Source organism: Poecilia latipinna, unplaced genomic scaffold (genome assembly GCF_001443285.1).
Source record: "Poecilia latipinna isolate Pla-1442-1.1 unplaced genomic scaffold, P_latipinna-1.0 Scaffold568, whole genome shotgun sequence".
NCBI lineage: Eukaryota > Metazoa > Chordata > Actinopteri > Cyprinodontiformes > Poeciliidae > Poecilia > Poecilia latipinna.
In genome coordinates, this window is record NW_015113184.1 from 44,156 (window position 1) to 57,338 (window position 13,183).

At 37.1% G+C, this 13,183-nt stretch overlaps 1 protein-coding gene across 1 annotated transcript; it reads right to left on the minus strand.

Moving 5' to 3' along the window:
• Window positions 1-3,848: 3,848 nt before the first annotated feature.
• Window positions 3,849-12,792, minus strand: acadm (acyl-CoA dehydrogenase medium chain). The gene is made up of 12 exons (XM_015041754.1): window positions 12,687-12,792; window positions 11,383-11,488; window positions 10,893-10,990; window positions 10,532-10,601; window positions 9,653-9,753; window positions 9,351-9,431; window positions 8,418-8,548; window positions 8,210-8,318; window positions 7,646-7,786; window positions 6,838-6,933; window positions 5,460-5,708; window positions 3,849-4,630 (listed from the first exon to the last, which is right to left on the minus strand). The coding sequence occupies exons 1-12, from the start codon at window positions 12,699-12,701 to the stop codon at window positions 4,559-4,561; spliced, it is 1,269 nt and encodes a 422-aa protein (XP_014897240.1). The 5' UTR covers window positions 12,702-12,792; the 3' UTR covers window positions 3,849-4,558.
• Window positions 12,793-13,183: the final 391 nt, after the last annotated feature.

Here is a 13,183-nt window from a genome sequence, read left to right on the forward strand (position 1 = left end):
TTTTGGATTGTGGGAGAGAAAACCCACCATGCACAGGGAGAACATGCAAACTCCATGCAGAAAGACCCAGACTGGGAATTGAACCCAGAGCCTTCTTGCTGAAAGGCAGCAGCTCTACCAACTGCACCACTGTGCAGTTTCCTGTCTGCCTGTATGATATATTTTACCAGATAAGTTAGATCATTGTTTGAATATTTTCTCCAGTCATACGTCTTCATGGCTACAGCAGAACAATACCTACAGACCTTTCTCTTAAAATTTGTTAAACTGTTTGGCCCATTGCACTGCAACCCCAACATGTACACTGTAAAACCTAATTAGTTCACCTTAGTTCAAAAACAATGCAAACTCATTGCCCCCCACAAGTTTAAAAATCACATTTTTAAAACTTAAAACTGTTAGAACATGCAAGCTGTACATCCTAAGTTTACACAAAAGCTCCTGATGCCTGATTTTTACTTGTTTCTCTGCTCAAACTTTAACAGAAAATGTGGAAAGCAGTGATAGTTTTTTTTTTTGTTCAGTCAAACCCATTCATACACAAAGCTGCACCCTCCTTTCAATCCCTACCGTCACATATAAACCAATAGCCTCAACAAAATCAATTATTACAACATATAAAGTTAATTTTAAGTATTGCAAGCCTAAAATAACTTGATACATTTTGATTAGCTGAAAACTAAACAAAAGACATCTTGACATTATAAATTATATGTGGATAATGTATAGAGTCCAGACTTGTTCATGTTAAACAATATTCTTAATATTGAAATACAGACCATTTTATTTATTCTGGTGTTTTTCATACGAGTGTTTCCACTAAGTATTTGCAAATAAAGCAACAAAAAACATCTCATAAATACTGCTCAAAAGGAAATTGCTTTTTTGAATTTTAAGCTCAAATAAACCCTTAAAATGCATTTAGTGTTATTAAATAATTACAAACCAACCATGGGTGAAAACATGAGGCTCGTATTTTCTAGCCTGATCTGGATGTCAAACATGTTTGAAAATGATATCAGCCACAACCATTAATGCATCCCAGTTTTCTAATGTGTCTAAATTGACATTCAGTCTTATTTGTTCCTGAAGAAAAGGAGGTAGCAGCTACAATACAGCTGCTTTAGTTATGAGTGCTAAAAACTTTCAGCATCAGCTGAACTACTATTACAACAAAACTCACCTCCAGTGAAGCTGAGCAAAGAAAAAATCATCATTAACTAAATGGATTCTCCTGGTGATGGAGGCCAGTCGTTTCTTCCAAAAGAAAAAGATGCAGATAAGTTTTAATATGGGCTCATCAGGTCGAGCGCTCTTTGGGATGGGAGGGGTAATGTTTCGGAGTCAGATTCTATGACAATCGTTTTTAGAAAAAGAGCAAACAGATTGGATAAACAGCAGCTTCAACATTCAGGGCACCTCCTTCAGCTCAGTAAAAAAAACTGAAGAAAAAAGTTTTTTATCATTATAATTCACTTAGAAAACTGCAGCCAATATTTCACTTAAATAAAGCTAAAATTCACCTTACCTTACATAAAGACTTTTGCCATCAAGGAACTTTAACTGTAAACGTCCAAATCAAAATGTTGCTATAAAGATCCCCATCAGCATGAAGACGGTTCTGGAAGAAGTGACTTCAGTGAACGTTGGGTTCCAGAGAGAACCAACATTTCTTGGAAATCTCGTCCAGACCGAATGGAGGGACGATACGTCCTTCATCGTTCACATTTTCAGTTCTTCTCCATAAACACCGACTTGTTCCTCCAGATCCAACATTTCCACAAGGACAAACCCAAACAAGCTCAGCAGAACCATGCCATGCTCAGCTTGATCCTGAAGAAGAATAAACCTGCATAAACCCCAACAGATCTGGAGAATGACTGTTCTGACCAGGACTGGTCTAATATAACAAAGCTTAACGCCACCTCATACTGATACTATGGGCTTTGTTCCTGTCAGTATGAGTACTCTGCATCCTAACCCAACACACGTTTAGTAATACTCTAAAAAGGAGGCACAACTATGATGTCAGAAGTAGTCATAGGTCACAAAGACGGTTTCTCTTTCGTTATAAAAAACTTTAAAATAATTCTAAAGTAAAAACAAACTAAATGCTGTTGAAATACCTGAGATTCAACAGGCCTTCTCTCCCCAAATTAAAAGAAATAACAGTAAGATAATAATTCAGTGCAGTTAATAAGTGTTCATCTGTTTTGTTATGTGTAAATCTTGAGTGAGAAGTAAGTAAAACACAATGACTAATTCTAAATGTGGACGGGCCTTTGTTCTGATTCAGCAGGAAATGTCAGTGAAGCGTGTGTAATACTAATTTTCTCTCACCGTCCACCCCATTATACACGCCACCCTCCCTTTTTCTCCGTCGCTGGCAGGAGCGTCTTAGAGTTCAAACGCGGGTCGGAAAAACGATGGACAGTTACAGCTGCTGAAAAAGCGTTTAGTCTTTTTCTTTCTATCGTCATAAAAAGTAGTAAGCCTTTTTTTAAAAGTTATGATGAAAAGTTGAATTAAGATGTATGGGTTACACAATTGACATGTAAAAATTGTAAGCAGTCAAGATGATTTTTGGTGGCTGGACATGGGGGTGGGGGGTGTCCCATTTAGGGGCCCTCTGGGAGACAGGTTAGGATGGATCAAAGCCTCTATGATGTCTGAGGAGAGTTAGAGCGAGCGAGACAGGAAGAGGCTGTCCAGGTCACACAGCATGATGAGGAAGAGCAGCAGCAATGAGGCTGCCGCTGTTACCTTTCATTCATCATCAACAGGGTTAGCTCTATCATGGCAGAGGAGGTGGTGGAGGAAAACAATACCTTGGTTTTCATCTGGACAGCAGACTGGACTGGAGACGTAACAGTGAAGCGTCTATAAGAAGGGACAGAGGAGACCTAAGGACAGAGGTCAATCATGATGAATCAGAGATTTATCGATTAATTTCTGAACAGAACCAGCCGTCTTTATCAGGCTGCTGAGCCTTTTTAGGACCCTGGTTCTGATGCTGCTGAAGGGATGACGCTCTCAACAACAGACTGATAGAAGATCTGCAGCATCCTGTTGCAAACGTTGAAGGATCTTAGTTTCCTCTGTCCCTTCTTATAGACGCTTCACTGTTACGTCTCCAGCCTGTTGCCCAGACGAACACCAAGGTACTTATTTTCCTCAACCACCTCCACTTCTTTCCCCATGACAGATCTAACCGCTTCCTGAAATCCACAATCATTTCCTCTGCTTAGTTTAAATTCAAGATGAGATCATTGTTCAACACCATGACGCAAAGCTACAGCAGATATTCCTTGCCAACAGCATCATCATCTGTAAAAACTCTGAAGAATCTGAAAAATGAGTTGCAACATTTGCTGTAATTCAGTATGGGTTTAAGAAAGCATTTTTGAAGTTGAATAATTGTCAGAGCCTTAGGGTTAGAAGAGGAGGGGGAATTCCCGGTCGAGGAGAGAGGGGCGGTCCGAACACACGAAATCTGCGAAAAGTCTAAAATGGCCCCCCCTCTGACTCCCCAAAGAAATAAAAAAAGAAACCTTTGTATTTAAATAATATCAGTATGAAAAAGCGAAAGAAACAAAGAACTAAATAAATCCGCCATTCATCAAAGAAAACAAATAAGAATAAATTTCTAAATTTCTAGGTTCCCCGCTGCTCCCACCCAAAGTGTGGGAGCAGCAGTGGACCGACAAAAGCTTCGTCAGGGATGAATGAGCTGTGACTCTGCTGCAGGAACAAAAACTGCTTCCAAGTAAATTGGAAGCAGTTTTTTCCTATTTCCTTCTTACAAAAAGTTTTTTATATCTTAGAAAGGATGGAAAGCCCATGTTAAAGTGTAATAATTTAATGAATTGATGGCAAACAGGCTCAGAAAAAAACGTTACAGTACAGAAATGCATCCAACACCAGTGAAGTCTGAAGAAATCTGACTATAAAACTGTTTAAATCTAATTTTAAATGCAAAAACAGGCAAAATATTATTGATAAGATAGAAAAAAACAGCTTTTTTAGACATGCAAGACAGACTTCTAAACATCTTTCTACACATTCTGTTCAAATTTAAAGTTATTTTACAAATTTGATCTTAAAGTCAGACGGATGTTCAAGGCAAAATATGGCAAAAATAATGAGCAAGATTATTATTAAAAGGCTGAAGATGTGAGCGACAATAAATCCTTACAGAAAACTGGATCCGAGTCACTGATGCACAAGATCAACAGCAGCTTTAGTTCAGACTGAGAACCAATAACTGATCAATGCTTAAAGATGCTTTTATGATAAAAAACTATAAGCAGTTAAACGGTTCACTGGAGAAATTACATTTTTACAGCGTTCTGTGTTATTTTGGCTTGGAAACGAGTTTTAATCGTCACATTTAAAGTAGTTTTCATCGTTTGAATCAGCAGAATCAGGACCTGGTGACTCAGATTGATGATCTGAATCTTTCGTTAAGGCAGAAAACATTGGAGCTGCATCCCGGGTCACGTTATGTACAGGAGCCACAGGCTAACAGAGAATCACTGAGGATGAGGACGGACCGGCTTCACTTCTTGAATCTTCCCAGGTGTTCTCTGGCGATAATGAGCCTCTGGATTTGAGCCGTGCCTTCATAGATCTACGGATAAAATAAATCAGAGTTGTTTTATATGTATAGCACATTTCAACAACAAGGCAGTTCGAAATGCTTTATATAATCAAAAAACAAAAACACACAGTAAACCAGCAAACATTACATTTTGCTGAGTGTCATTGTTGCACATCAGATTGTTGATTAAAGTTTTATTTTTAATGTTTCAAAAGCAACCAGGTGGGTTTTTAGTCTAGATTTAGAGCCACTAAATGTTTCGGCTGTTTTGTGGTGCGTAGAAGCTGAATGCTGCTTCTCCATGTTTGATTCTGGTTCTGGAGACGTAGAGCAGAACCAAAACCAGAACCTTCCAGACCTGAGAGGTCTGAAGGTTGCTATGACAACAGCAGATCTTTAAGCCGTTCAGTGATTTATAAACTAGCAACAGTATCTTAAAATCTACTCTCTGAGCTACAGGGAGCCAGTGAAGGACTTTAGAACTGGGGTGAAGAGCGAACTGGGCTGTCTAACTGGTTTTAGTCAGAACGCCAGCAGCAGCAGCGTTCTGGATCAGCTTAGGCAGCCCTGTAAGGACACTGCTGCAGTAATTAATGCGACTGAAGATAAACATATGTATGAGTTTCTCTAGAACTTGCTGGGACATTAGTCCTCTAAGCCTGGAAATGTTCTTCAGGTGACAGAAGGCCGACTTTGAAACTATCTTTATGTGTTTCTGAAAGTTCAGGTCTGAGTCCATCACCCTGATCTCTAGTTTCCAGTTGTAATAACTGAAGCTGTGGGTTGACTCTACATCGTTTCCCTTTATGCCCAAACATAATAACTTCAGTTTTTATCTAAGTGAAGCGATCTTCCTCACCTGGTAGATCTTGGCGTCCCTCATCAGCTTCTCCACTGGGTATTCGCTGTTGAAACCGTTTCCTCCAAAGATCTGGACGGCGTCGGCGGCCACCTGGTTGGCGATGTCTCCGGCGAAGGCCTTGGCGATGGAGGCGTAGTAGGTGTTCCTGCGGCCCTGGTCCACTTCCCAGGCGGATCGCTGGTACCCCATCCGGGCCAGCTCCACCTTCATGGCCATCTCAGCCAGGAGGAACGACACGGCCTGGTGCTGCCGAGCAAGAACACAGACTCTGTAATCATCCTGGTAGAAAGGCTTCAGCAGAAATACAACATATACACCAGAGTTTACTAGCTGTTTGCTTTAGTTAATGTATTGTTATGGAAGAGGATTAGGGCCAAAACTCTGAATTTTTCCTCAATATTTCACATTGTTTATGCATTATCAAGCAAATCTAGTCTTAAAACTTAAATCAATCAAACACATTTGGGACAATATTTCAATGTAGATAAAACCCAGGTTTACAAATCCTATAACAAGGAGGAAAGAGATGTGTGATTATTTTTATATGCAAACAACATAACTGATATAAATCAAAGAATATTTGGTTATTTATTTGGATTTTGATACAGATTAACACAGAATCTGGAAAAAACAGTTTTCAAGTACTATAACTATAATGATAAAGACACATACTAGATAAACTTTAAATTGTAATGAATATTTAACACTGGAACTAGAAGACATATTAAAAATCCCAAATAAACAAAAACAACAGAAATAACATAAAATTAATTTAGAAGTTTCTGTAAATAAAATTGTATTCAAAAAAAGGTCTAGTTGAGACCAAAACACCAGATTCTGGTAGAAGCTCAGAAAAGAGAAAAACGGTAAGTCATGCAAATAGAAATTATTGAGCTCATCATGTGATTAATTGGTTTAGTTTTATTGTAACAGGCCTATGCATAGCTGGGATTGTTCGCCTGGCCTTTTGTCAGATAAAACTGATTCACCTTTTCCCTGAAACTTGGCACAGCAAACGGTCAGACCCCTCTGTGGTTTACGTTTCGGGTTGCAGCTGCATGCGGTCAGAGGGACAGTCACACCACAAGCTGCATTTAGTTTAGGCGGATATGATTTATTTTTCTGGTATGCCATATTCACTTACTCTCCCTCAGAAACAGAAGAGTTGTTTTTTTTAATAGAAATCTAGAATATTCTCTTGAGTCCTGGCTTTATTTTGATACCTAAACAATCCAAAGACTTTCATTTTGGGGGGGTTATTTCAAGCATAAATTTTGTAAAAGGAGCTAAATACACTGTCCAGTCATAGTTTGAACCGACAGCAGCTAAAAATGATGCAACACATGAACACCCCATCCTGGATGTTCAAACTAACCTCAGCAATAACTTTGCCAAAGGTTTTCCTCTCCAGGGCGTAGCTGGTGGCTTCATCCAGGGCCCTCTGGGCCAGGCCTGTTGCTCCGGCTGCCACCTGAAATAAAGTCACGTTAGTTAACAGAAAACTAAACAGAAATACATTTAAATGTGGAACATGCGAGACAGAACATGGGAAACATTTGATCACTTAAATTATTACATACTGATGACATTTACTGGTTTGGTTTAATGGCACAAAAACAAACAAATCAAACACCAAACGTTTTTTGTGAAAAAAGATGTGAATTTCATATAAAGTGAACGCTAGAGAACGTACCATTTATTCAAATATTGAAACTAAAGGGACTTGATTTATTTAAAAATACTATCAGATATGTTTAAAACTAGAAAATATTATTGACAATTAGTTTAGAAAATTTATTTTTCTCAGGCTCAAGAGATAAAAAAATAAATTTAAAGGTAAAAACTGTGAACTAGTTTAAAACAAATGTGCATTTTGATGGATGGAGTAAAATTATGGAGCAATTTAGATGATGAAAAAATGCTTTACTAGAAATCAAAACATTTTACAAGAAGGCAAATTATTAAGTCTTATAGACTTCTGAGTAAATTATGAGGAGAATGATGGATTGTTTGTAATTTATATTGTTGATTTAATGTTTACACCTCAGAAAATGTATTTTGATAGAAGAGGCAGGCTTTTACAAGATCTTTTCTTCTTCCTGCTCTCTTTCACTTGTTTCTGGTGAATCTTGTAAGAGAATGTTTGTGAATCTGAATAATTTGGTTGTAAGTGGAGCTCTTACTGGTGGTCTGGTGTTGTCGAAGGCACCCATAGCGATCTTGAACCCGGCTCCCTCTGCGATCAGAACGTTCTCCTTCGGTATCCTGACGTCCTCGAACGTGATGCCTCTGGTGTCCGAGCATTTCTGGCCCATATTCATCTCCTGAAAGGACAAAACGGGTCAGAGAACGCCACAAGCATGAACCATCCTGGCTGGGCAGAAGATATTTACTGTTCATCGTTAACAACATCGCTAAATTAGTTTAGTTTGATTTACAGAGACGCTCACAGCTTTACTAAGAGGCCCTGCTTACCAGGGTTTCTGCAGGTTTAAGACTTTTTAAGACCATTATGAATGAAATTTAAGACTTATGAGAGAAATGTAGAAAAGGAAATTGTATATTTTATATAGTAGTAATGTCAAGATTTATGCACACAGTGAATTTAGCATCTTATGGATTAGCAATAGAAGAGAGCCAGTGATGAGATTTTAAGGCCTTAATTTTGGATAGACGAATTTATAATTTTTAAAGTTTTAGTTTTAGATACATTTAAAACTTCAAAGATGTCTAAACACCCTGCTTACCTTCCTTCCGATCTGAATCCCTGGAGTATCCGCATCCACGATGAAGCCAGTGAAAGCTTTGCTGGTTGGACATTTGGGATCAGGATTGGTGCGAGCGAGGAGGAAGTACCTGAGGACAGAAGAGACAAATAACACGTTGTCTACCAATACTGCATCCGCATAACCCCCACTGAGTGAAGGAAGACAGCAGCCGGGCGTAGATGCACACCAGTTAGCTTTCCCTCCGTTGGTAATCCACATCTTCTGGCCGTTAACGACGTACTCGTCTCCCATCTTCACGGCTCGGGTCTTTAGTCCGGCCACATCAGAACCGGCTCCGGGTTCAGTGACGCAGTACGCCTGAGGAGGAGAAACGAGACGCGCCACAACTCTGAACGACAAACAGAAAGAAAAGCTTCATCCTAGTTTAAATGTTTTGATGTTGCCCGTGTTTAATGCTATAATTTTATAAGTTATTACTAAATACTTTGATTGGAAGCAAACAGTCACATTTCTGTATCTTGTTATAATGATCTCCTGATTTTTCCTTTTAAATTGTGTTAAATTCTGACTTTGTTTTAACTCCTCATTCAGCTTGTTCCATAGCTTTACCCCATGAGTTGAAATACAGAAGCTCTTTCTTGTTGTGTATATAATATGAATCCTTAGGGCTGAGCCACGCTTTAAGTTATATCTGCTTCTCTTTCAAAAACCATGCTCTGTATTTGCTCACATAACAGTTTATTTAATGCCTTAAACATTATTTGAGCAATCTTGAATTCTACCAGATCTTCAATGCTTAAAAATAAACAGTGTGGAGTCAAAATGGTGGATAAAACAGGAACGTCTGCCAGTATTTCAGATATTACAAAAAACTAATCAATAATTATCTATAAGCCACATCATCCAGTCCTAATTTCTGTATTAAAAACATTTTTTATTGGTCTAATTTGAAATGTCGTATTTTAAAAAATCATAATTAACATTAATTACGATGATTGACAGGTAATTAATCTAATGTGTAATTAAACATCTGAGTGTAATTAATCTTAATCATTTGCTTCATTTATTGAAAAAGGTTTCTGAAATAAATGGACTTTTCAGTAATATTCCAAACTATTCAAGGTTTATACTAAAACAGTTTGTCTGGTGCTGAACTTACACACATCAGCGGTTCCTCCGCCATCCTTCCCAGGTATTTCTTCTTCTGCTCCTCATTTCCAGCAAGAATTACAGGCATTTGCTGCAAAGTAAAAAATAATTAATATGGAGCTGCTTCTTATGATTGATGATGTGGAACAACTATCAGGAAGGAAATTAAGAGAAATAAAATCTGTTTTGAAGCAATAAACTTAAATTTAAATACAATATTTTAATAAAACAGATCAAATAAATAATTTCTGCTGTGTCACCGGCGGCTCTGCTGTCCTGATGACGTCGTTTTGGATGCGTTGCGTTACTTACTCCCAGAGAGTTTGCCTCGATGGCCGTCTGCATCCCAGTGCAGGCGTAGGCCAGCTCCTCCGTGATCAGGCAGGCGTCAAAGATCGACAGGCCCATTCCACCTTAAAGAAAAAACTCAACATTTAAGAGAAGCGGCTGGAGGAAACGTCACATTTAGATCTGGGTCAATAATCAGGATCAGAACATATATTATTGATCCCCAAGGGGAAAGTGATTTACTGATAATCTACTCCCATCCAAACAGTTAAACATTACCAAATATAAACCTTTAGTAATATAAAATTTATAGCATGTTAAATTATAAGTAACTTAAATATGACCTAAATGTGAAATAAATAAAAAAGAAAAGTCACTATGTCATAAATGTTGCTGTGCTACTGAATAAATCTACGGATTTTTTTTTAGTTTATTAACTCCAAATAAACTCCATTTGACACTATAACTGGCTTAATTAAAAAAATATGAATGAAAATAAGTAATAAAAAAAGAAAAAGACTAAATTTGATCTGTTTTATTTATGTTTTTAACATTTTTGTACATTTATCTGTAAAGCAAAGATTTGGCTATAAATCTTGTATTCAGAGAATAATCAAAAATTTCATATCAAACTATTTAAGCTCCTTATGAAGAATTAAAACGGGACAAAATTAAATAAACAAACTGATTGTTAAATCATTAATCAAATGTACCATAAAATAAATAATTTATTTAATAGCCCATTTGTTGAATCACCATTAAATCATTAAAATTTAAATTTAAAACATCTTATACAGATAATTAAATGTGCATTTATTTAATTATCTACATCTGTAATTATAATCTCCTGACAATAAAAAAGGTTGCATATTACTGAAATGTATTAAATTAGTAATGGCTTACCGTACTGCTGTGGGATGTGACTGTTGATCAGGCCGAGCTCCCAAGCCTTCTTGATGATGGGGAACGGATACTGGGAGACAAAGTTAAGATCAATTACACATTAAACTTCAACATTAGGCTTCCTAAAACCCACATTTGATTTCATTTAAATCCATTTTCTATTTCCAAATAATAAAACTATGTTTTATAACATTAAACCAATAGAATAATGCACAGTTACACCACTGGTATTTAAATTTGGCTTTATATCTTTAGAAAATTTGTACAACTGTAGGGTAAAAGATTAAAGTTTTTCTGTAAAACTACACTTTAAAAGAAAATATTCAGCAGTATGTTTGAGCCTCTTGTTTTCTGAACATACTTCTCCACTTCTGTCATAAGCAGCTGCCACAGGAATCATTTCTTCTCGAGCGAATCGCCTGGCCAGCTGCTGGAACTCCTTCTGCTGATCCGTCAGTTCTGTTCAGAAAACAACAAAAACAGTTAAATAAATAAAATTAGGTTTCGTTCTAAAATCTGATTCCTGGGAAAAACCATGAAAGAACAAGGCTGCAGACTGTTTTTAAGAAAATTTGTTTTATTTATTATAAAGAAATAATCAGAACAGTTTCTTTATTATTTACTTTACATTGGCTGTTATACTCCTAATTGCACTTACTAGGAAATTTAAAGTTGTTTATGTTTGTCCAAACTTGTGAAGCTATTAGTGTATTTAAATGTGCTGTGCTGGTGCAGAATTATCAATTAAATGTGTAATCATTGATGATTATGTTTTAAAAAAAGAAAAGTCGATTCAGCACCGTTTTTCTGTATTCACATATTGCTTATTGTCCTGTTTTCCTCTCACTCACCAAATGAGAAGCCAGGAGCTCCTGCATGGCGGCTGGAAGCTGCAGCGGCTGCAGCAGCACCAGAGCTCTGCAGACGAATCCCAGAGCGAAGACTGGCTCTGAACACCTGCATGGAGGTCAAAGGTCACCGTTACACTTCTACTGGCAAAAGCAACACTGACTGCTGCATCTGAGCACATAGTAAACAAACTGAAACACTAAAGAATAAGCAGTAAAATCAAAGTCTGACAGTGAGGAGAAGCTAAAGAAACAAAGTCATTTTTACTGATGAAACCACTGAAGTCTATTATTCCTAATTGTTTCTGTGGGTTATGAATAAACTGTCGTATGAACACTTTGAATGATCTTACAAAACCATTAGTTTCAGTACATGCATACCTAAAATCAAATTAGATCAAATTTTATTTGCATAGCACCTTTCAGCAACAAGGCATTTCAAAGTGCTTTACATCATAAAAACACAAAGTGCAAAGTCGTAGAAACACAGTTAACAATTGCAACATTACATTTTGCAATCATAACATCAGATTGTTGATTAATGTTTCATTGATTATGTTTCAAAAGCAACTCTGGACAGTTTGGTTTTTAGTCTAGATCTAAAGGAACTCAGTGTTTCGGCTGTTTCATAGCTTTCTCAAAGTTTGTTCCAGATTTGCATGAAAATTATACATATATTATTATAGTTACAGAATCTCTGTCATCATCTTATTGTGTCTACTTACTGCATGGCAGAATTATAGTTAGGTAAACACTGTGTGTACCAGCAGCAAGGTAGATGAAAATGGAGGAACGTAGTTACACCAAGTCAGAGAATATAAGGGCAAGTTTACAAGAAAAATAATACTGTAGTTTTTAAAAACAACATACTCAAAGGGGGTTATGAACAACAAAAAACATCCAAATACATTTAACAGAAACTAAAAGGTATTTGAGTCAGTTTACTTAGACCAGGTTCAGTTTAACTCAGTAACTCTTTCCTAATATTTCTCCTGCTCCTCAAAATGGACCTTGAGACTGCAGGTATTTACACAGGCACGTATTCAGGTCTGCTGTTAAAGACCCAGGGGATGCCGAAAATAATTCAAACTGTGCCTAAAACATACTTTCAAAAACTCGTTGGAAAACTATTTATCAGTGTTGTAGCCGTTATAGCAACTTGCTAACTATCATTAGCATGTGACGTAACGGTTCGACTAGCCTCATTTCCTGATGCAAATGCAATAATTTAAAGCTTACATTCACAAATTAACTGGTGAATACACAGAAATATTTCTATAAATAGCAATTAGAGGAAACAAATCCACCTTGTTGAGCAGCATTGTTGATCCTTCAGCATAAACTGACCCGACTGGACGTTAGCTACCTCTGCTGCAGTAAGTTAGCGTCCTCTCGACCAATCACAGCGACGGAAATAGGTGACGTGTACAATCTGGCATCTCCACTGTGACTTTTGTCCCAGTTTCTCCAGCTTACCTAATGCAGTTCACCTCTACTGTTTATAGCATTTATTGAACGTAATGGAAAATGAAAACTGTCTCAGAAGTGTTAAAACACAAATTAAAAACACCAACAGCTCGGAACCTGTTTTGATTAAAACTAAAACAGGTTGGATGACATTCAGATCAAATACACCATATACAAATATACAAGACTGAAATACACCAGACATAAATCTGACATTTTATCATGAAGTAGTGTACAAAGCACCAGATTACTGGGTCGAATACATCCGATATTTATTGTCTTTTCTGAAGAAAAAAAAAAATTAAACTATTTTTTTTTATCTCAAGCTCATGTGATT